At 36.2% G+C, this 25,176-nt stretch overlaps 1 protein-coding gene across 2 annotated transcripts in view; it reads left to right on the top strand.

The window, feature by feature from the left end:
- CWF19L2 (CWF19 like cell cycle control factor 2) overlaps positions 1–25,176 on the top strand; it is a 98,443-nt gene that overhangs the window by 54,749 nt on the left and 18,518 nt on the right. For both annotated transcript variants that reach the window (XM_079101596.1, XM_079101595.1), the window contains one exon: positions 20,419–20,631. In XM_079101596.1, coding sequence (XP_078957722.1) covers positions 20,419–20,631 — 213 coding nt within the window. The remainder of the gene's footprint in view (positions 1–20,418; positions 20,632–25,176) is intronic.

The raw sequence follows: 25,176 nt of genomic DNA, 5'->3' as shown, positions 1-25,176 counted from the left end.
ATTCTCATGGAGCCAGATCTGTCAGCCCGTCACAGGACCTCTTATTTGTGGCAATACCATTTTAGGTGCTGGGTACTGAGAAGAAATCAAGTCAAAGTTTGTGCCATCAGAGGGCTTATATTTCTCATGGATGAAACAGAAAGAGAACAAATACATAATATAAAATATTGTAAAACATGAGTAATACAGTACATAATAGAAAAATTTTTTTTTTCTGTGTAATAAAGCAAACCACAAGGCGATGATGGGTGATATTTCAATAGAGAGTTGGGAGCAAGGCTTCTTTGTGAAGGTGGTGTTTCAGCAGACTCTGAACAAAGTTAGGGGATGGTTCGTGTGAATATATGTGTTATGGTTTGGATGTGAGGTGTCACCAAAAACTCACGTGTGAAAGAGTGCAGGAAGTTTCAGAGAAGAAATGTGTGGGTTGTAAGAGTCTTAACCCAATCAGTGAATTAATCCCTTATGGGATTAATTGAAGTGATAGGGTGTGGCTGAAAGGAGGTGGGAAATGGGGCATGGCTGTGGGGTTATATAGTTTGTATCTGTAGAGTCGAGTCTCTCCACTTCCTGGTCACCATGCAAGCTGCTTCTCTCTGCCACACTCTTTTGCTATGAAGTTCTGCCTCACCTTGGGCCTCCAGGAATGGAGCTGGCCTTCTATGGACTAAGACCTCTGAAACCATGAGCCCTCAAATAAACCTTTCCTCCTTAAAAAGTGTGCTGGTCAGATCATTTAGTCACAGCAGCAAAATAACTGACTAAAACAATCAGAGAGGAGAGTATTCAAAAATATAAGAAACAGCAAATGAAAAGGATCTGAAGCAGAGAAGGTTGAAGAACATGAAGAGATAGTAAGAAGACAGATGTGACTGGGAGCAAAGGGAGAAAGGGAAAGGCAAGATGAGTTGGGAGACATGGAGGAAGTGAGATACCAAGTTCTCACAGACCATATGGTGAGAACTTCTGCTTTTATTTTGAATGATGGGAAGCTCGTTAAAGGTTTTTAGTGGATAATGGCATGATCTGGTTTATTATATTTTGATCATATTTTTCTAATATTCTTTTGAGAAGGTAATGTACAGTGGAATTCTATGATAGACATTAGGTATTCATTAAATCTTTTTTTGCACTTTCTATTCATTTTTTTTGGTTTGTTTTCATGGAATAATTTAAGGAGCATTGGTGTTAATTCTTCTTTGGTGGTATGGTAGAACTTGACTGAGAATTCATCTGGGCTTTTCTTTGTTGATAGGCTTTTAATGGCATCTTCAATTTCATTGCTTGAAGTTGATGTGTATAAATTTTCTGTGTCCTTCTGATTCAGTTTGGGTGGGTCATATGTATCTAGAAATTTGTTGATGTTTTCAAGATTTTCTGTTTCATTAGAATATAAATTTTCAAAATAGTTTCTGATTATCATCTACATTTCAGTAGTGTCTGTTGTAATAGTTCCTTTTTCAATACAAATTTTAGTAATTTGAGTTTTTTCTTTCCCTTTGTTAGCTTAGCTAGGGGCTCATCAGTTTTATTTATTTTTTCAAAAAACCAGTGTTTTGTCAGTTTTTTTACATTATTTCTTTTGTTTCAATTTCACTGATTGCAGCTCTGATTTTAATTCTTTCCTGTCTTCTGCTTTTGGTGTTGATTTGTTCTTGTTTTCTAGGACTTTAAGATGTAGGGTTACGTTATTTGTTTGTTGACTTTCTATTCTTTTAATGAATGAACTCGGTGCAGTGAACTCTCCTCTTAGCACTGCCTTCATAGTTTCCCAGAGAGTTTGATATGTTATATCGCTGTTCTCATTTCCTCTAAGTGTGTTTTTATTTCATTCCTGATTTCTTCTGCTGTCCACTTATCATTCAGTGGCATATTATTTTGTCCCCGATGGCTTTTATTTTTATTTTATCATTTATTTCTAGTTTCATTCTGTTATGCTCTGATGGAATGCAAGGTATTATCAATTTTTTTTTTTTTTTTTTGTATTTGCTAAGAATTGGCTTTGTAGCCTAAGGTATGGTCTATTTTAGAAGGATCTGCATGCTGTGAAGAAGAAAGTGTATTCAGTCATTGATGGATGAAATATTCTATATATATCTGTTAAATTACTAATTGTAATTTTTACTTCTATAGCTTTTTTTTTTTTTTTTTTTTTTTTTTAGTTTTTGTCTGGAGGATGTATGCAGTGGTAAAAGCAGTATATTAAAGTCACCCACTATTACTGTGTTGTGGTGTATTTCTTTCTTGAAGTTGAGAAGGGTTCGTTTGATGTACATAGATGCTCATTGTTGAGGGCATAGATATTTACAGTTGTTATGTCTTATTGATATCTAATTGCCAGCAGTATGAAATGTCCTTTCTTATTACTTCTGTTAATTTTGACTTGAAGTCCCCTTTATCAGATGTGATAGAAACCCCTGCTTGTTTATGAGATCCATGTGAATGATATGTCCCATCCTTTTACCTTCTACCAACTGAGCTATATCCCCAGGCCCTTGGCATCTATTTTCTTTCAGAGCCTGATATATATTATTCAGAAACCAATTAGCATTGAGTATCTGTCTGGGTTGTGAAATCAGCTGATATCCAGATTAGTTTCCCTTTAAATGTGACCTATCATTTTTCTCTAGCAGCCTTTAAAATTTATCTTTCTTCTCTGTGTTAGACATTTTCTTCATAATGTGCCTTGGTGTGGGTCTGTTATAATTTTGTATATTTGGGATCCTATAAGCCTCCTACATCTGATTTCCCATTTCATTCTTTAGTTTTGGGAAATTGTATGATATTATTTCACTGAAAAGATTGTGCATTCCTTTGGTTTGTATCTCTGAGCCTTTGTCTATTCCAATAAATCTTAAATTTAGTCCTTTCAAGTTATCCCATAATTCTTGGAAGTTGTCTTCATGGTCTTTTAATATCTTTTCTTCATTGCCAACTTTATTTTCAAGATTATATATTTCATTTTCATAGCCTGAAACTTGGTCTTTCACATGGTCTAGTCTGTTGGTGATGCTTTCTGTTGAATTTTTAAAATTTGGTTTATTGATTCCTTCGTTTTGAGGATTTCTCCTTGAATTTTTTTCAGAATCTCTTATCTCTTTATTGAAGTGATCTTTTATTTGTCTTTTTTCTCTGATATCATTCCTTACATTATCCATTACCTCACAGATTAGTTTAACTATGTCTGTTCTAAACCTCTTCTCTGACATTTCTTCCACTGTGGTGGTGATGGATATTGTTATTGAAGTATCATGGTTTCTTTGGGGCAATTTGTTCCCTTGTTTTTTTTTTTTTTTAATTTTTATTGTAAACAATGGGGATACATGTTGTTTTTGTTTGTACATGAAGTAAAGGCATACCATTTGTGTAATCATACATTTACATAGGGTAATGGTGTTTGATTCATTCTGTTATTTTTTCCTCCCCCCCACCTCTCCCACTCCTTTTCCCTCTATACAGTCCCTCCTTCCTCCATTCTTGCCCCCCTCCCACCCCCCATTATGTGTCATCATCTGCTTGTCAGCGAGATCATTCATCCTTTGGTTTTTTGAGATTGGCTTATCTCACTTAGCATGATATTCTCCAGTTTCATCCATTTGCCTGCAAATGCCATAATTTTATCATTCTTTATGGCTGAGTAATATTCCATATTACCACAGTTTCTTTATCCATTCATCAACTGAAGGGCATCTAGGTTGGTTCCACAATCTGGCTATTGTGAATTGAGCAGCTATGAACATTGATGTGGCTGTATCTCTGTAGTATGCTGATTGTAAGTCCTTTGGGTATATAGGTCAAGGAGTGGGATAGCTGGGTCAAATGGTAGGTCCATTCCAAGCTTTCTGAGGAATCTCCACACTGCTTTCCAGAGTGGCTGCACTAATTTGCAACCCCACCAGCAATGTATGAGTGTACCTTTTTCCCTACATCCTCTCCAACACCTGTTGTTGCTTGTGTTCTTGATAATCGCCATTCTAATTGGGGTGAGATGGAACCTTAGGGTAGTTTTGATTTGCATTTCTCTTATTACTAGAGATGTTGAACATTTTTTCATATATCTGTTGATTGCTTGTAGATCTTCTGTGAAGCGTCTGTTCATATCCTTAGATCATTTGTTGATTGGATTATTTGTATTCTTGGTGTAGAGTTTTTTGAGTTCTTTATAGATTCTGGATATTAGTGCTCTATCTGAAGTATGTGTGGCAAAGATATTCTCCCACTCTGTAGGTTCTCTCTTCACATTACTGATAGTTTCCTTTGCTGAGAGAAAGCTTTTTAGTTTGAATCTATCCCAGTTGTTGATCCTTGCTTTTATTTCTTGTGCTGTGGGAGTCCTGTTAAGGAAGTCTGCTCCTAAGCCAACAAGTTGAAGATTTGGACCTACTTTTTCTTCTATAAGATGCAGGGTCTCTGGTCTGATTCCAAGGTCCTTGATCCATTTTGAGTTGAGTTTTGTGCAGGGTGAGAGATAGGGGTTTAGTTTCATTCTGCTGCATATGGATTTCCAGTTTTCCCAGCACCATTTGTTGAAGAGGCTATCCTTTGTCCATTGCATAGTTTTGGCACCTGTTCCCTTGTTTTTTCATGTTGTTTGTGCCTACCTATCTAACAGTATGGATGTGAAGCAGTAGAGTTTCTACCCTGTAGACTTATAGTGTTTTGAAGGTTTCCAGTACCTCACCATTTAAAGGGAGACAAATAATAACTACAACCGTTGCAAACAATATATAACTTTAAACCAAATAGTTCCTACCTATGATGTCTGCAGTGTTTGACAATAAAGAGAAATGACATGATCAATTATTTCCCAATAATAAAAAACAACTGCAGAACAGTTGACGATTTACAATTTGGACAAGGAGAGAACAGAAGTGTTGTAGGATGTGATGATTATGAGGGAAGAGGAGAGAGGATAGAAGTAAAAATTTAGAGGAAGAAGGAAAGAGAATGATAGTGATTGACTGTTAGGAGACGAAAACAGAGATTCAAGGAAACAGATAAGTGAGGGAAAAAATATATAAAGTCAAAATAAAAAAAACCCCAAAACTGAAATATGCTAATCAAACTTAGTCCTCAAAAAACTGATCCATGAAAATTAACTGGTTTCAAAAATGCTAGAAATGAGAAAAGAAAAAATATGAATATTTATATATGTCCATGAACAATTAATGTTACAATTAAGCAGGGAAAAGAAAAAAGGAAAAAAAAAATCCTGATGAAAAGTTAAAGAATTGTTTCTGTTAGAGTCCAGAAGTTTCTTAACTCTCCTTCTCAGTGGTTAGGTAGAGTTGTCTGGAGTATGATGCTTCTTCCACCCTAAGAGTGGGGTTGCCCTAGTGAGAGAGGTAATCCCCTAGGTGGAACTCCTCAATCTCTCCTGTACCCACCTTTTCAAATTCCTGGCCAGGAGCATCTCTCCCACCCAGTCCTGCAAGCAGCCAGATAGGAGGCAGAGGGGGAGAGCTGCTTGGGTTTCCGTGACCGGTTGTCCTCTGTGTATACCTCTCTCCATATTTGTTTTTCTCCTGGTCATTAGGCACACTCTGTGTTTTGAAGTGTGGGTTTGGTAGGCCTGTAGTTTTTTCCAGACTTCATCCGGTATGCCAGGAATCAGCTCCTTCACCTGCTGGTCCCTGCATCGTGGTTGCAAAACGGTTCCTTCCTCTGACCTCCCCACACCGCTGGGAGACATGTGGTTTCTTTTTCCGTACAAGTCTATTGCGCAGCCTGCCTTTCAATTTAGTCGTGCAGTGTCTTTGATTTCTGAACTCTCCATACCACTGTATGCTTCAGTCCTCCTAAAAAAGCGAGTTCTTTTTATTCCCTATCCCTTGTGGAGGCACTGCTCTGGCTGATCCCTCCCACTGTAGCAGCGGCTGTGGCGCTGGACATTTCTTCCTTATTTTATTATAACTGACCTTCTGAGTCTGTGATCTGCTTTGAGTATCAGGTATGAAATTCTAGTAAAGTCCCCTTACCCCTATTCTTTTTTTTTTTTCATTCACCTGCTTTGTTGAGAACCTGCCTGTCTCCTTTCTTTGTTTCATGCCACAGAACAAGAAAAGCGACCTGCTCTATTCTGTCATCTTTAATAAATATTAATTGATCTCATTCAATGTGTGTGATGTTCTCTTTCTGCCGATGTCACTGGCACATGAGGAAACATGCCCCTTGCTTATGGAGCTTGTAGGCTTGTGAGGGAAAAGAAAAATTCAATAGATAATTATTAAAAATTAATTCAGTAATTATGAATGTTTAATTACTGTGAAAGATAAGGACAAAGTCTTTTGAGAGCCACACCAGAGATCTAATTTAAAAACTAGAGAGACAGGAAAGGGTTCATTGTTAGACAACAAGTTTGATACTCTGGTAAATATTCAGACATGCCCAGTTGTCTTTTGCTGTTGGCATATATTTAACTTTTTATTGATATCTTATTATATTGATTCATTTAATTTCTACTAACCATCTTTTTCTTGGAACTGTAAAGTTCAGGTTCTATTCACTGTCTTTCCAGTTGTATTTTTACAACTTTAATAATGTCTCTTACTTATAACCAGGTAAAGAAAGGCACCTAATGCAAAATGTGAATTTGATTTTGCTTGTTTGAATAGGGAATTATATTTTTTTATTACTTTATATATTTCTTGGTTTTTAAGAATATGTTCTACATAATCAATGGAAAAAGGGAACAAAAAGAAATATCCAGAAAAAGAAGGGAATATTCATTTATTTTCTTACCATATATGTGCCAGTATATATTATGATTTTCTACATATATTAATATATATATTATCATCCTTTGAAATCATAGAACCAAGAATTTAATATTCTGGGAAGGGACCTTATTAATCTTGCTTAACCTTCCACATTTTACAATTGGTTCTCCAGGAGAACCAAAGAACTTATGCAATATCAAGTGACTTTCCTAGTTCCCAGAGCTAATGAGTTGCAAAACGCAGCACCAGAAGTTTCCGTTTTTAACTCCCAGGCCAGCTTTTTTTATTAAACAGTACTGCCTTTCAAATGACTCATGTTAATGGATAGTTGTTGATTACTGCCTAGATTTAATTGTCTTTGTCTAATTTGCATGTGTCATTTATTGGTATTGGGAATAATAAGTTGTGTATGCTTTGTTCTTTCTTAAAATACATTGTATTGACTTCAACATTGTTTAAATATAAACTCTTCCATTTAAAATTTAAGACGTCAGTGTTTCCTTGGTAACGTAAACTCTGCCACATCTTCATGAGATCTATATACATCTTTTCTCATTAATTTTGTTTGCACTGTGGGCAGTAATTTTATCCTTTTTGTATGACGAAGCCTTAAAAATGGGCTGGAGGGGAGGAAAAATGGAAGGTACAAGAGAAGACTAGTTAAGGGAGAGAAAAATAACCTTGCAGGTAATTAGAAAAGAATTAGAAAAGAAGTTTGTATTTCTATTGATAGTTGTATTACTCCTGCATTACACTTCTTTTTAGGGTTTAATATATTTTCTGATGGAAGTAATCTTAAAAATACACAATGGCATGTTTCCATAATAATACACAGAACTTAATCTTTTACTGTTTTATTTTCAGTAAACTGTAGCATTAATAAAAATCTTGAGAGATTAAGTGATATACCTTTATTACAAATTTGATTAGAATAAGATAAGGGATATTGAAATTGGCAACTTCTTGTAACATCCTTTGGTCATTTTAGTTTTCATGGTAGACATTTCCATTACCCTGTATCAAAGACTTTGTTGATACAGGGTAAAATTAGATTTGGGAGAGGCTAATCCAAGCATGTGAATCATATCCATTTCCTAAAGGAAATTTGAAATTTGCAAGTCAAAAAATGGGAAAGGTGATATTTTGCTTTTTTATGGGGCTGAAAAAGATGTTGGCATGAATCCATTCCAAGCTGCTTAACAAAATAGTTCATTTTTCTGAAACCCATTTATGGGTGCAGCAAGTGGGAGAGAGGTGGGAGTGCCAGATAATTAATCTATTTAACATTCTTCAGTTCAGGGTCAATTTTTTCTTTTTAATCATAACAAATATTACTTTAAGATTTTAACCATTTTCAGTATACAGTCCTATGATATAAATACATTCACAATATTGTACAAACATCAGTATTGTCCATTTCCAGAACTTTTTTCATTATCTTAAACGGATGTTCTATACCCATTAACAGTAACTCCCCTCTCACAGTCTTTCTCTTCTCTCCTTCCCTCTCAATCTCTTTCTATGAATTTGTATCTTCTGGGTAATTTATATAAGTACAATCCTATACAATATTTGTCATTTTGTACCTGACCATTGCCTCTTAGCATATCTTTAAGTTCAGTCATGTTGTAGCATGTATCAATTTCATTCATTTTTAAGAATGAGTAGTATTTTATTTTTTCACTCATTTATTAATTGATATACATTTGGGTTGTTTCCACCTTTTAGGTGTTGTGAATAATGCTGTGAACATTGTTATACAGGTATCTGAATCTCTACTTTCAGCATTGAGGGGTATTTTGTCTAGACATGGAATTCTAAATCAAATAATGGTTCTGTTTTATTTTGAGGAACCAGCACAATTTTCCACAGTGGCTGTATAACTTTACATTCTCAGCAGCAATGTACAAGGGTTCCAGTTTCTCTACATTCTCCTCAGTATTTCTTTTCTTCTCCTTCTCCTTCTTCATTAAAAGAAAAAATGGCACTACTAATGGGTGTGAAGTATCGATGTGGTGATGTCCCAGTTCTTGATCATGGTGTTTTGTAAGGACTGTTGGGCATTTCTCTCAGATTTTGATCCAAATTTTTTTGTGATTGAGTATACTGATTTAATAATTTATTCATTTTTCTCTTTAAGGAAAAAAAGTAGTCAAAAATTCTATGAAATTTATATTTCATTAGCAAATTCATCTTTTTTTTCCCCCAGTGAATTTAAGGATTTGGACTTCGCAGGATAATTTCAGAGTTTTGATTAAAAACCTGATTTAAAAACAGTATCATAAGCTTAAAATGCTTTTGTAAGAATTAGGCTATAGTTAGTAATCCCTGTGTAACACTGCTGTATTAATTACAAAGTTTGTATCAAACCATTGTTTCTACATAATGATTCTAAAAAAAAGTCTTCAATTTTCTTTTAAGGATCTTATTAGTATTCGCTTTTTTTTCTAAGATGCAAATAAATTTGTTGTATTTTAGGTTTTTTTAATTCAGACATCAAAATGGGAAAACAAATTACTTTTCAAGGTTAGAAAATATTTAATATTTTTTGTATGCTTAATATTTATCTTATTTCACCGAGTTCTTCCATCTCTAGGCCTGAATTTAGAAACCAGTTAAACAGAATATTAGTAATATTTCATTGTAAGTCTCCAGTTCATGTGGATGATTATTGGTAGTAAATACAGAATACTTGCTACAATAATGTCCTCTGAATCCCTCTGGGAGAAGGTGTGTTAACCTTGGGACTTTTGACATTTTGGGCTGGCTAACTGTATGGAAGAACTATCTGTATAGACTGTTTAGCAACTCTAGCCAGTCAATACTGGTAGCATCCTCTCCTGCCCCAAACTTGTGACAACCAATAATGTCTCCAAACATTGCCAGATATCCCCCCAGGTGGGGGAGGGGATTGGTCACAAAACTGTCCTCATTTGAGAATACTCTCCTGGGAGTATCTGGGAAAACATAATAACAACTACCATTTTTTTGAGGACTTGCTCTATGCCAGGCTCTTTACATACATAAATGTTACAAATATCTGACAATATCGGTATTAATCCCATTTAATAATTAAGAACGGAGACTGAGAGATATTCATTAGCTTGTACATGATTGTATATATCTTTTTTTGTGTCTGGTTCCTGTGTTAATGCACAGTAAAACTGGGTCAGAAAGCAAAGAGTCATCCCAGAGGATATTACATACTCTTACATATTGTCACTACCTAGCTGGCATGAAGTCTTCAAAAAGTCATTTCATTGTTCTGTATTGCCAGCTGCTTCCGATGGGTTAACATGGTAAGACACGAGAATTCAATGAGTGCAGAGCCATTGCCATACTCCATTGGCTGTGAAATTAATCCCTGGGTCAGAAGTAGTGATGTGTGGAATCCATGATGGTGTAAGCTCCCCCACAGTTTTGGCAGCAGCATTGTATTCAAGGAAGGCAAATCCATATCCAAAAAAGATGTCTATTCCAGTAAGAACAAAGCACCATCCTTTGCATAATGGAAGCACTCATGTGTTCACCTTGCCATCAGGTAGCTGTGATCCCTCTAGGGCATGCCGTATCAGATTCTCAGTATTGGTCTCTTTCATTGGCACATTAGGCATTCAGCAGTGGATATAGCCAGATTTGCTTTGGTGATTGTAAGTTGGTGTTGCTGTGTTTACACACATTTCCTATGTCTGCGTGGCCACTTTGTTTATAAACTCGTGGGGCAATGGAGGGAGTGGCCAGTGACTTAAGTATTTTTATATAGAACACAAATGTCTTCCTACTCTGTATCTATTTGGAGAGATCTGTTCACATACCTCTTTCCCAGAACTCGTCACAGATTCTCTAGTTGTGTTTTGAGTTCCTAACCGTCTAGCTAAACATGTTAGAGTGTGCCCAAACCCACCCTCACTTCTGACACCAACTGTAAGTTTATCAGTCCCCATGACCACCCTTGGGTTAAATATTTTGCTAGAAGAACTCACAGAATTTATTTAAAGCTGTTGTTCTCATGGTTATGGTTTTTTAAACTGGAAGAATTTAGATTACAATCACTCAAAGGAAAAAACAAATGGAACAGAGTCTCGGAGAGCTCCCAGTGTAAAATTTCCTGTTGTCCTTTCCCAGTTGGAGTTGTATGCAGTGCTTCTTCCATGAATGATTTGTGATGATCCACACAAAATATTGCCAACTAGGGGAGCTTACTCAAGCCTTAGTTTGCAGAATTTTAGACTTTTGTCACATAGATATGAATAATTGACCATGTTGATGACCTTAGTTTGTGTTCTGGAGGTAGAGATGGTATTTGGTCCAAAGCCACATAATAAAGCCACTTAATAAAGTACATTGTTAGTATTTACTATCTAGTGTGGCCCAAGGTTTCCAGGTAAACACAGATACTCTTATCAGGCAGGACATTCTGATTGAAGGCTTAGAGATTTTTTCTGAGACGTAGAGGACAAAGGCCATATCTTTCCCTTTGGATAAAGTGAATTCTTTTTTTTTTTTTTTTTCCCCGGTACTGGGGATTGAACCCAGGTGTGCTTAATCACTGAGCCCCATCCCCTGCACTTTTTATATTTTATTTAGAGTCAGGGTGTTAATAGGTTGCTGAGGTTGGCTTTAATCTTCCTGCCTCAGTCTCCCTAACTACTAGGATTACAGGTGTGTGCCACTGTGCCTCTTTTTAAACAGCTTTGTTAAGATAGAATTTATATGTCATACAATTCACCCATTTATAAATGTACAATTCAGTGGTTTAGTGTATTCATATATCGTGCTTAAGTATCACCACAGTCAATTTTAGAACAATTTTATCACCTCGAAAAGAAATCCGATACCTTTTGGTTATCACTTCCTAATCATCTCAACATTTCTGTCGTTGACCCCAAGCAACCACTAATTTATTTTCTATCTCTGTAGATTTCCTCGTGTGGACATTTTATATGAATGGAATTATGTAATAGTTTTTAAATGTGTATGTGTGACTGGGTTTCTTTCACTTAGCATAATGTTTTTACAGGTCATCTATGTTGTGGCAGGCATCAGTACTTCCGTCCTTTTTAAGTCTGCATAATATGCTATTGTGTGGATATACCAGTTTATCTACTAATCAGTGAGCATTTGGGTTGTTTCACCTTTTGACTATCTGAAGAACACTCTTATAGAGATTTTTGTATGAGTTTTTACCTGAACATATGTTTTCATCTCTCTTGACCAGAAGGGAAAATTCTGGGTTTTATGGTAACATAAATCTTTGTTTATTAATTTATCTATTGTTTGTTTGAGGAACTACAAGTGTATTTTGCAAAACAGCTGGACCATTTTTCATTACCACCAGCAGTGTCTGGGGTTCTGATTTCACCACATCCTTCGCAACAATTATCTGTTTGATTCCAGCCATCCTACTGACTGAAGAGGTTAACTCATTATGGTTTTGATTTGCATTTTCCTAATAATTATGATTTTGAGTATCTTTTTTTTTTTTTTTTTTTCCTTGTGGTACTGGGGATCGAACTCAGGGCCTTGTGCTTTCGAGGCAAGCACTCTACCAGCTGAGCTATCTCCCCAGCCCCCTGATTTTGAGTATCTTTTCATTGGCTTATTGACCATTTGTATATGTTCTTTGGAGATATACAGATGTACAGATACAGCTATGGTCAGATCCTTTGCCCATTTTTTAGTCAATTTTTTTGTGGGGGTGTTGTTGAGTTGTAGGAGTTTTTATATGTTCGGGATATAAGTGCCTTATCAGATATATTATTTATATATATTTTTTCTCATTCTGTGGTTGCTTTCTTACTATTAACATTGTCCTTTGCATAGATGTTTTGAAGTTTCATGAAGCATGACTTACCTATTTTTTTTTGCCTGACATTTTATATGTTGTAATGAGAAATTATTGCCAAATTCAATGTTATAAAGCTTTTCCCTATGATTTCTTCTAAGAGTTTTGAAGTTTTAGCTCTCTTTTAGGTTTTTGATTCATTATTATTTTTAATTTTTTCCATATTTTTATTGGTGTTTATAATTATACATAATATTCAAATTTGTTGTTTTATAGTTATACATGTACACAATATGACAATATGTTTAGTCAAGATCATTCCCTAGTATCTTCCTTTTTTCTTCCTTTCCTCCCTCCCCTGGCCCCTTTCCTCTGTTCTTCATGTTACCCTTCTTCTATGTCCCCTTCTACTCCTCCTTTTTAAAAATTCATTTGAGTTAATTTTTATTTATGGAGTAAGGTGAACATCCAACTTCATTTTATGTATGGAGTAAGGTGAATATCCACTTCACGTGGATACCACGATTTTTTTAAAGTGTTGACTTTCCATTGAATGATATTAGCACATTTGTCCAAAATTACTTGACCATATGTATTCATGGGGTTATTTCTGAGCTCAGTGTTCTCTTCCATTGATTTGTACTATTACTGTACTGTTTTATTATAGTTTCACAGTAAGTTTTTTTAGAATACTTTACCACTTAGCTACATCTCAGCCCTTTTAAAAATATTTTTCTTTTTGAGGCAGGGAATCACTAAGTTGTGTAGAGCTTCAGTAAGTTGATGAGGCTCCTTGAACTGAATATCCTCATCCCTTTGCTGAGTTGCTAGATCACAGGTGTGTGCCACTACACTCAGCTCATAGTCTTAAGTTTTAAGATCAAGAAGCTTGGAACTTTCATCTTTGTTCTCTTTTTTCTTTTCTTTTCTTTAAAGAGTGTTTTGGTTATTTGGGGTCCCTTGATAATCCATACAAATTTTAGAATGAATTTTTCCATTTCTGAAAAAAAAATGCTTATCATTGTGATTTTGATCTACATTGAATCTGTATAGCACTTTGGGAGTATTGACATCTTCCCTCTTCTTCCTTTTAATTCTTATAACTTTATCAAACCACAAAGAAAAAGTTAGACTTGTTGGATTTATTCTTTAAGTACTTGGCGGTTTTTCAAAGGTCTTTGTTACTTATTTCTAATTTAAATATTGTGTTCAGAGAATATACTTTATATTATTAGAATATTTTTAAATGTATTGTGACATTTATGTTATGACTCAAAATGTCATCTTTATTGGTGTATATTCTATGTGCACTTAAGAAGAATGTGTGTTTAGTTGTTGGGTAGAATTTCTTCTCCCAGTGTCATTTAGGTCAGTTAGGTTGATAGTATGTTCAAATCTTCTATATGACTCTTGGCTTTCTATTTATGCTGGTTTTTGTAGAGAAAATGATATTAAAATCTCTGAGTTATGAATTTACCTATTTTTCCTGCAGTTCAGTTAGTTTGCATATCATGTAATTTGAAGTTCTGTTATTGGTTGCATAAACTTTAGGATTATTATATCCTTTTGATGATGTGACTCATTTATCATTATGAAATGAGCTTATTTATCTTAATGTTCTTTGCTTTGAAATTGAGTTGGGTAGAGCTACTATGTCTTTTTTTTTAATTTTAATTAAAAATCATAAATTCACATAGGGCAATCTTGTTTGATTCATTGTTATTTTTTCCCTTCCCCCCCACCCCTCCAACCCCTCTTTTCCCTCTATACAGTCCTTCCTTCCTCCATTCTTACCACCCTCCTTATCCCTAACCTTAAACCTAATCCTAACCCTAATGGTAACCCCTCCTACCCCCCCTTATATGTCCTCATCCGCTTATCAGCGAGATCATTCGTCCTTTAGTTTTTTGAGATTGGCTTATCTCACTTAGCATGATATTATCCAATTTCATCCATTTGCCTGCAAGTGCCATAATTTTATCATTCTTCATGGCAGAGTAATATTCCATTGTATATATATGCCACAGTTTCTTTATCCATTCATCAACTGAAGGGCATCTAGGTTGGTTCCACAATCTGGCTATAGTGAATTGAGCAGCTATGAACATTGATGTGGCTGTGTCTCTGTAGTATGCTGATTTTAAGTCCTTTGGGTATAGGCCAAGGAGTGGGATAGCTGGGTCAAATGGTGGTTCCATTCCAAGCTTTCTGAGGAATCTCCATACTGCTTTCCAGAGTGGCTGCACTAATTTGCAACCCCACCAGCAATGTATGAGTGTACCTTTTTCCCCACATCCTCGCCAACACCTATTGTTGCTTGTGTTCTTGATAATCGCCATTCTAATTGGGGTGAGATGAAATCTTAGGGTAGTTTTGATTTGCATTTCTCTGATTACTAGAGATGTTGAACATTTTTTCATATATCTGTTGAGTGCTTGTACATCTTCTTCTGTGAAGTGTCTGTTCATTTCCTTAGCCCATTTGTTGATTGGATGATTTGTATCTTGGTGTAGAGTTTTTTGAGTTCTTTATAGATTCTGGAAATTAGCGCTCTATCTGAAGTATGTGTGGCAAAGATATTCTCCCACTCTGTAGGCTCTCTCTTCACATTACTGATAATTTCCTTTGCTGAGAGAAAGCTTTTTAGTTTGAATCTATCCCAGTGGTTGATTCTAGTTTTTATTTCTTGTGCTATGGGAGTCCTGTTAAGGAAGTCTGCTCCTAAGCCAACAAGTTGAAGGTTTGGACCTACTTTTTCTTCTATAAGATGCAGGGTCTCTGGTCTGATTCCCAGGTCCTTGATCCATGTTGAGTTGATTTTTGTGCAGGGTGAGAGATAGGGGTTTAGTTTCATTCTTTTGCATATGGATTTCCAGTTTTCCCAGCACCATTTGTTGAAGAGGCTATCTGTTCTCCATTGCATATTTCTGGAACCTTTGTCTAGTATGAGAAAATTGTATTTATTTGGGTTTGTGTCCATGTCCTCTATTCTGTACCATTGATCTATCTTTCTATTTTGGTACCAATACCATGCCGTTTTTGTTACTATTGCTTTGTAATAGAGTTGAAGATCTGGTATTGCGATACCCCCTGCTTCGCTCTTTCTACTGAGAATTGCTTTAGCTATTCTGGGTTTCTTATTCTTCCAGATGAATTTCATAATTGCTTGCTCTATTTCTGTAAGGTACAGAAATGATTCCTTTTAAACGTCTGCTAAGATCCAAGTATCTTTTTTTAATTGAAATTTTTTTCATTATATTTTTTTGACAGTGATATTAAAAAAAAAACTTTTTCATACACGTATATAGGTAGTAATGTCTGTCTTATTCTACCATCCTTCCCATCCCCACCATCCCATCCTTCTCCTTATTCCCCTCTGCATAATCCAAAGTTCCTTCATTCTTCCCTACCCAACCCCCACTCTGGATCAGCATCAGCTTATCAGAGGAAACATATGGCCTTTGGTTTTTTGGAATTGACTTATTTCACTTAGTATGATATTCTCAAGTTCCATCCATTTACCCACAAATGCCATAATTTTATTCTTCTTTAAGGGTAATATTCCATCATGTATATGTACCACATTTTCTTTATCCATTCATCTGTTGATGGGCATCAGGTTGGTTCTATAGTTTAGCTACTGTGAATTGAGCTGCTATAAACATTGATGTGGCTGCGTCACTGTAGTATGGTGACTTTAAGTCCTTTGTGTATAAACAGAGGAGTGGGATAGCTGAATCAAATGGTGGTTCCATTCCAAGTTTTCTGAGGAATCTCCATACTGCTTTCCAAAATGGTTGCACCAATCTACAATCTTAACCAGCAATGTGGTCTATTTTAGAGGAGGATCCATGTGCTGCTGAGAACAAAGTGTATTTGCTTGATGATCTATGAAATACTCTATATATGTCCGTTAAGTCTAAATCATTGTATCATTTAATTCTATAGTTTCTTTGTTTAGTTACTGTTTGGAAGATCTGTCCAGTGTGAGAGAGGTGTGTTAAAGTCACCCAGTATTATTTTGTTGTGGTCTATTTGATTCTTGAAATTGAGAAGGGTTTGTTCAGTGTATGTAGATGCTCCATTGTTTGTGGCATATGTATTTACAAATGTTTTGTCTTGGTGTATGATTCTCTTACGCAGTATGAAATATCTTTCTTTTTCAAAACCTTCCAACTAACTTTGGTTTGAAGTCCACTTTGTCTGATATGAGGATGGAAATCCCTGCTTGTTTATGCAGTCTGTGTGAATGACACATTTTTTTTCCCCCCAACCTTTTACCTTCAGTCTGTGGACGTCTTTTCCTAGGAGGTGAGTTTCTTGAAGACAGCATATTGTTGCGTCTTTTTTTAAAATCCAATCTGCCAATATATGTCTTTTGATGGATGAGGCCATTTCGATTATTTAGGCCATTAACATTCAGGGTTATTATTGAGATATGATTTGTATTCCTGGTCATTTTGGTTTATTTTTGTTTTTTAACTTAGTATATATTTTGTCTTCATTGTCTGAGGTTCTGTCTTCCAAGTGATCATTGAATTTTTAATTTGGTTTATTGTTTCCTTCATATTGAAGATTTCTGCTCCATTCCCTTTTATGATCTCTCTTTATGAAGTGATCTTTCGCTTCCTGTATTTTCTGTCCAATGTCATCCTTTATTTCAAAGATCAATCTATGTATTTTCTAAACTCTTCTGATATTCTTGTGTGTTGTCTATGGATTGTATTGGTGGAACATCTTGGTTTGTTTGAGGTACTTTGTTCCCTTGTTTTTGTTATTTTTGTGTGTGTGCACGTGCGTGCATATGTCTTCTCATCTAGCAGTATGGAGCTGAGGCGGTACAGATTCTACCTACCCTGTAGTCTTATAATGTCCCTGAAGGCTTCCAGTACCTCACCCTTAAGGGGGAGACCAATATTAATAGCACCCAATGCAAATGATATTAAACCTTAAACCAAATGGCTCCTATTAAGGTGCTTACAGTTTTGTCACAATAGACAGAAATGAAGTGTTCAATTATTGTCTACAGTACAGTGTGCTCAAAGGGTTTACTGTTTCAAATTATGGACAATGAGGGAATAGAAGTAGTGTAAGATGTGATGTTTATGAGGAAGAGGGAGAGAAAATAGAGGCAAAAATTTATAGTAAGAGTGAGGGAGGAATTAATAGAGGTTGACTGTTAGTATGAAAGAAGTAAGAAAGAGAATTCAGGGAGACAGGTGGGTGAGAGAAAAAAAAATGTACAGATTTTTTTAAAAAGTAAAAATATTAAGAATATGCAACAGGACTGTCAAATACTATTGAGACATTCCATTCCTCAATAAATTGATACATGAATAGTATTTGGATTTAAAGATGGTGGAGGTATGAGAGAGGGCGAAAAAAGAAAGAAAAGGGGGAAAGTCTTAATGGAAAATTGAATGATTGCTTCTGTTGGCTTTCACAAATTTTCTTAGCTTCCCTTCTCTGCTGATAAGTGGGTTTGTCTGAAATTTGATGTTAGCGCCAGTCCGGGCAGTGCCAGACCCATTGAGTGGGTGAGCTGATAGAATATGCCTTCACACCCTCTTCTAGTTGTCTGTTGTAGCTGTCCTCTTGTCCCTGCACACTTCAGGACTCACCGACTTGGGGAGATCCCAGTTTTCTCCAGTTTCTTCAACCTGTGCTCCCTGCAGGGAATTGCCCTAGTCTCCTGCTTTCCATAGACTTTCCAGACTCAGACTGGCCCACACAAGTCCAGCTGCAATCTAATGGCAATCTAATCAGCTTCCCAGGCCCTGTCTTGCTGCAGTCCCAAGATCTCAGTGCCCTTTCAACTTGCAGAGAGACCACCAGGGATGTACTCACACGAAGGAGTAACCCTGCAAAGAGCAGCCAGATGACAGTCACCTCACACCAAGCTGAAAGGCCTCAGGTGCAACCAGACCTGCAGGTACCCCAGTATATCTCCAGACCCTGGCCTGGGTTCCCGGACCAAGGTGGCCATACCCTGAAATGGCAGTGGCCGTGGCCACATACCTTTAGGCCCTGGCTGGTGTCCTAAGATGGTGGCACCACTTGTAACCAAAACTGTGGGTACTGTGACAAAGAACTTCCAGGCAGCAGTGGACAGTCGACCCTTTCCTGGTGGTCTGTGAGTGTTCTGCTGGCTACAGGTGGACGACTGGTGGGTGGACGTCGGGCAGTAAGCAATGGGTAGGTGAAAGGCGGGTGATGGGCAGGCAAGAGGAAGGCAAATGGTGGATGGTAGGTGGAGGTCAGTGAGCAGTCTGTACTCAAAGGGCAGGCGATACGCTGACAGACGGCGGGTGATGGAGGAGGATGAGTGGGATAAACAGCAGGGGATATGTGGGCAGTGATGACTGCCTTGCAGAGAAACAGTATTTCCTCTGCTTGAATCCCGAGTTATAGAGTGACAAGAAATGCACACTCCCTCTAGTCCACCATCTTGGATCCCCGCCACCCCAACCTCCCAATAGTTTCCACTTTTGACCCTGCAGTGTCCTATCAAGAAATCTACCCACCAGGTGCAGGGAGGCCCCTCAGGTGCGCAGGAACTCACTGATGTTACTTAGGCATTTAATCTTGTGGCTCTGGGTAGACCCTTTTTCCTTCTCGCAAGCAGCATCACTCTTGGTCCCTCAAGATCCAAGTATCTTGATATTGTTTTACATTTGACAAATTTTTAAAAAGGTAGGTTTGGTGGGGGGTTACTTAGTAGACTAAGTGGAACATAGTGTATTGAAAGAGAAAGACAAGTTAATGAGCACGTACATGTTGTCGTCATCTTGAGACGCTGGATGTACTCTGGATGTACTCTGGTAGTACACTTATATCTTAGTGGGGCTCAGAAGACTGAAGAAATTTCTTACGTGGAGATAACACCTAAACCTAAGCCTAGAATTTAATAGTTAATAGAAGTAGAAGGAAAAAATTGTTAGAGAGCAGTATGTGCTAAGTTTGAAGATAACAGTGCTTTTAGGGGCTAGGGTGGCTAGAGCATAGTTTGAAGATGTGTGTGATCAGATGTATCTGTAGAGGTCATTAATGCAGCTCATGAAGAGATTTGTAATAAGTGGAGGCTCAGGTTTATGAGTCCTTACGGTGTTCCAGACATGTGTTGTAAGGATAACCTCAAGAGGTAGATATTATTGTTATAATCATTGTGAAGTGAGGATCCAAAGCAAAGAGAGAGTGCAGAGAGTAAATTATGCTCAAGGGTATATGGATAGGAGATTGATTTTACCATAATTGTTTTGAATGAAGAAATTTCCAAATCTTTTTACTCATTATGTCTTTCTGTGTCTATGATTTTATAGCCTACACTAAGGAGTTAACTTGACCATCCATGTAATGTAGAGCTTTTTAAAAGGGTTTTAAACAAGGTCATAAATAAAATTTGTGTTTTAAAAGCATTACTCTTTCCATAATTTATGTTGGGGAAGGTGTGGCAAAGGTGCCTAGAGCTAAGGCAGAGTTTCATGTCTATATAGTGTGTGGGCTTATTTTTGAAATTAAAGTAATTATTTAACCTCTCTGTGCTTCAGTTTCCTTATTTCTTAAGAGAAAATAATAATACCCCCATTGGAGTATAAAATATAATACAATTGCATAGAATTGCACATAGTGTTCAATAAACTTTAGCTGTCATGATATTGTTGGTGATAATGATAATGATTGACCCTTGACGATCTAGTTCAAACTTATTTTTAGTGTTGGGTCAAACCCAGGGCCTGGCAAGTGCACTATCATTGAGCAGCTTCTCCAACCCACAAGCTTAAATTTTAATTATCTTTTCTTTTTTCTTAATACATGAGTTTTATCATAAAACTCATAGCTATGACTTTGGGATATTATGGTACAACAAAATATTAACCATTGCCTTCTTTCTCCCACCTATTATTGATTTTTCAGTTTATGGGAAAAACTGATGGAGACTATTATACTCTGGATGACATGTTTGTTTCCAAAGCAGCTGAGAGACCAGATCTCGGTAAAGAGGAAGAGAATCAGAGGAAAAAAGCTATTGCTGAGCATCAGAGTCTTGCTGCACAAATGGAAAAATGTCTATATTGTTTTGACAGCTCTCAATTTCCTAAGCACCTTATTGTTGCAATAGGTGTTAAGGTAAGAAACATAACATTTATTGATATAAGGAGAAGATTTGATAATATATATAGATTTGCCTCTTCCTTCATATGTGTATAAGATTCCTGAAGAATGTCTTTGTTTATTCTGTGTTTTAGTATTTTTCCATCCACAATTCCTCCACAGCAAGTACAAATAGTTAAATGACATGAAGGCCACATCTTGGGTGATTCTGTTTTATTGAGAGGTGCTATTTGGAAGTGATTAAGGCTGGGGACCTTGCAAGCATTTATCAGCCTTGTAACATTGTAACACATGATTCTTAGCATTGAAGTCCCCTTAGAGGGGTTCAGTCTGAAGTAGCTTCACCTTCTTTCTATAATTTCCCATAAAACCTGTTTGTTTCCTCATAAAACATCTGACAATTTGAAAATTTTTCTTACATTTTCTTTTTTTTTTTTTTTGTTTTACATAATTATTAGACCTCTACTCTAGTTGTCAAGCTTCATGAAAACAGATGTAACTTTTGCTCACCATCATATATCAATCATCTGGTCCTGTTCATAGTATATAACAGGGCTTTATTTCAATAAACATTTATTTTTACATTAAGTAAATAATCTATCTGTTACATGCCGAATTCTAATTACTTATGAGAAAAGTGGAGAATCAGATAGACTTTTGGAGATTGTGATCTAGGGAAATAGAACAGAGAGTAAATGGAGTAATAATTGTCCTAATTTAAGAAAGTTCATTTTTATAGAGCAGATAAATGGGAAATGGGATAAAATGGTGGAAGAGTATAATTTTTGAAAAAGTAGATTTGCAATACTTCTCTGAGGTATTTTAGTAAGTTGTGTAAGATGGGAAGGAGCAAGAGATATGAAGACATGAATGAACATGTTTCAGGAAGGGACATCAGTGAGTGAAAAGTCGTGAGGAAATAAGCTTGGAGTTCATGGAACAGAAAGAAGGCTGAAGTGGAATAAGTGGGAAAAAGTGATAGTTTAAGAAGCTGAAAGAATGAATGCTAGTTTCAGGAACTGGTAGTTTAGGGAATAGATACAAATATTTATTTATTTGTTTTTTATGTACTCTTGTGTATGTATGTGTGCGTGTCCCCCATCCCCAGTCTTTAATATTTTTAGATCATTTGAATAGTCAATTTGAACTTTAACTTCTTTTACTATATTTTCTCACTTTTTTTCCCTTTTCCTCAATACTTTATCAAAATGACACACAGAAAAATTCTATTTAAAATTTAACCAATTTAAGAAAAAAATAAAACCTCCACCTTAAGTAATTATTATCTTTTTGAAGTTCCTTTCCAGGTTTTCACATAATTAAATTTTTATACTCATCACCTTATGTATAAATATTTATTCCCCTTTAGTGTCATTCATACCTTTAAAAATATAGGAATAAATTAAACATCAAGTAACACTTAAATGTTTCTACAATGCCTTAGGAGAAGTTTGGAGATTTTTTTTTTTTGTATGTGAGTTTTCTGGCTGCCTTTATTCAGTGTTTTTTTTTTCCCCCATAAAAATACACATTAAGAAATGATATGATAACTGGAGCTCTAGCACTTGGTCTGTATGAAATGAGGACCATATACTAAGGGAGAAGGGAGCTGGGGTTCCTGAGGAAGGTGGAACAAAACCAATATTCAAGCCCTGTACTGCCTCTGGACTTAACAAACGAGAATTAAACTCCTAACTGGTTCAATCCACTATTAATTTGGCTCTCAACTGCAGCCAGATATACCTGTTATTTCCCAGGCTTCTGTAACAGGAACATCATTTGAATTACACTGAATTAATGACTTCATTTTCTCTAGTGTACTGAAGATAGTCTGTGTCTAGGGAGACAGAGGTATTATGAGTGCAAACGAGTTGAAAGCCTCCTGTTTTATAGGTTGTATCTTTGTCTCTTTTGTGTTGCTATAAGGGAATTCCTGAAGCTGAGTAAGTTGTAAAGAAAAGAGGTTTATTTAGCTCACAGTTCTGGAAACAAGTGTTAGGGTTTGAATCTGGAATATCCCTCAAAGGCTCATGTATTGAAGGGTCCCCAATGCAGCAGTGTTCAGAGGTAGGGCTTTTGGGAAGTGACTGGATCCTGAAGATTCTGATAGTATTAATGGATTAATCCATTGATGGGTTCAAAGCTGATGGCATTATTGGGAGGTGGTAGAAACTTTAGAAGGGGGCCCCAGTTGGGGAAAGTAGTGGGGTGTGCCTTTTAAGATTAAATCTTGTCCCTGGTTCCTCACCCACACAACCCTTCTATCTGCTCCCTGCCTACCATATGCTGAGCAGCTTTGCTCTGCCATGCTCTTTCACTGTGATATTTTGCCTTACCTCAGGCCCAGAGCAATGAGCTGGTTGATCATGGACTGAAACCTTTGAAATTGTGACCCCAAATAAATATTTCCTCCTTCAAGTTGTTTTTACCAGGTATTTTGTCCCTGCAACAAAAAACCGACTGAGACATGAGGGAAGTTTAAGATCATGGTGTCAACACTTGCTTGGCTTCTACTGATGGCTTTATGCTACTCCATGCATGTTGGAAAACTGTAGAGAGAACCTGGAGGGTAGAAGAGATCACTTGGCAAGAGTGGAAGCAAGAGAAAGCTAAGCCAAATTCACTTTATAAGATTGCAGTTTCGTGTTATAAAATTTAAAAGGGTGGAACCCCCATGACCCAGTTATCTCTTTAAAAATTTTTTCTTATTCTGTATTGGGACAGAGTGGGCTACCTCAGTAGCTTCTGAGGCTAATACAATCCTGTCATCACAATTACTTTAGCAAATCTGGTTTCCTTAGCTACTGCCACATCATACAGAGCTAGTGATTGAGTTTGCACCCTGTTTACCTCCTAAAGGTCAACATAGTTACATTGGAAATTAAATTTCAACCTGAGTTTTGGTGGGGAACTTTCCATATCTAAACCATCACAGGCTGTGTTTAAGGAAGGCATTTGTTATTTCACTGCCCAATGGAAATGGTCAGCCAGTAAATAGACATTTCTATTTCTTCACCTCTTTCTACTGTATTATCTCATACATCCCCTTTCCCTTTCTTCTCAGTTTTCTTCTTCTACTATGAAATAATCCACATTTTCCAAAATTATTCCCTTTGCTGTCAGTTTTCTAAGAATTGTCTAATTGGTTTCTTCCTTTTCAGAGTTGGCTTTTTATTCTGAAGTCTGAAATTATTTGAATCTTCCCCACCTGTGTTTTATTCTGCTATCTTTGCCCTAAAAACTATCATCTTATATCTATGAATATTTCAATATAGAAATATTTTAAATATTGATTACAAAGAATTTCATCTATTTCCTATAGTATCTGAATGCCTGAATCCCATATAATCCCATTATGTAATAGATCATTGTCTTCATCTGAATAAATCAGAGTAGTCCCTTAGTAAATCACATATGATGGTGAGTTTTTAAGGAATTGCTTTGAGCCTAAGCTGAAATAGCAAACAGTGTTTCAAAGCAATTTAGTAGTTTCCACTCAGCTTGAATTTGTAATATTTAAAGTAATATCTTAAATCCAAATACATTAATGAAATTATATTAGTACTCCTTAGAATCTGTTAATAACTTTCTGAACATCTCCATCCTCTTTTATTATTAATAAGTTTTCTGTTTTCCTTCTTGTCTTAACCCTATGCTTTACATTTTAAAATGTATATTATTTATTAGAACAGTTTATATTTACAGAAAAATTGAGAAGTTGGTACATAGAGTTTCATATTCCCCATGGCCAGTTTCCTCTATTTTTAACATTTTATACTAGTACAGTACTTTTTTAAATAGTTGATTAACCATTACTTACATTGTTACTGGATAGTTTTTTCACATTTCTACCTTATGTCCTCTTTCTCTTCCAGGATCCGTCCAGGGTTTCGAATTACATTTAGGAGTCGTGTCTTCTTAGGCTTCTCTTGGCATGGACAGTTCCTCAGGCTTTCCTTATTTTTGATAATCTTGGTAGTTGTGACTGGTTAGGCATTCTTTCCTCTATTGGAATTTGTCTGGTAAGACTGGGAATTTAGTATTTGGAAGGAATTCCACAAAGCTAAAATGCCATTTTTATCAGTGGTACGTGTTGTCACATGACATGTCACTGTTGGTGTTGACATTGATCAGCTGGTCAAGTTAGTGTTTTTCAGGTTTCCGTATGATAAAGTTATTATTTGTGGCCCCTCATGTCCCCCCCCACTTCCTGTGTGCCCCTTGGAAGGAAGTCACCATGAACAGCCCACACTCAAGCAGTAGAGAGATGTCTTCTTTCTACATTAGTTATGTGGAATTTTTCTGCATGGTCGTTTTATCTCTTTTCCCTCATTTATTTGTTCATTCAATTATTTATGTATGGACTCATTGATACTTATTTAGTGTTTTGTCTTATAATCCAGTACTGCTTTATTTTATTGTTCCATGTTGACTATTGAAAGTTCTTTTAGTATCCCTTTGACATACCCCCATCAATTGGGTTTTTGCATTAAAAAAAATCTTTTAGCCTTTTCTTACTTTTTGGCACTATAAAATGTTCAGAATGGTCAGGATCAGTAT

Source organism: Sciurus vulgaris (genome assembly GCF_902686455.1).
Source record: "Sciurus vulgaris genome assembly, chromosome: 11".
NCBI classification, from domain to species: domain Eukaryota; kingdom Metazoa; phylum Chordata; class Mammalia; order Rodentia; family Sciuridae; genus Sciurus; species Sciurus vulgaris.
This window is presented reverse-complemented; position numbering and strand designations above follow the sequence as displayed.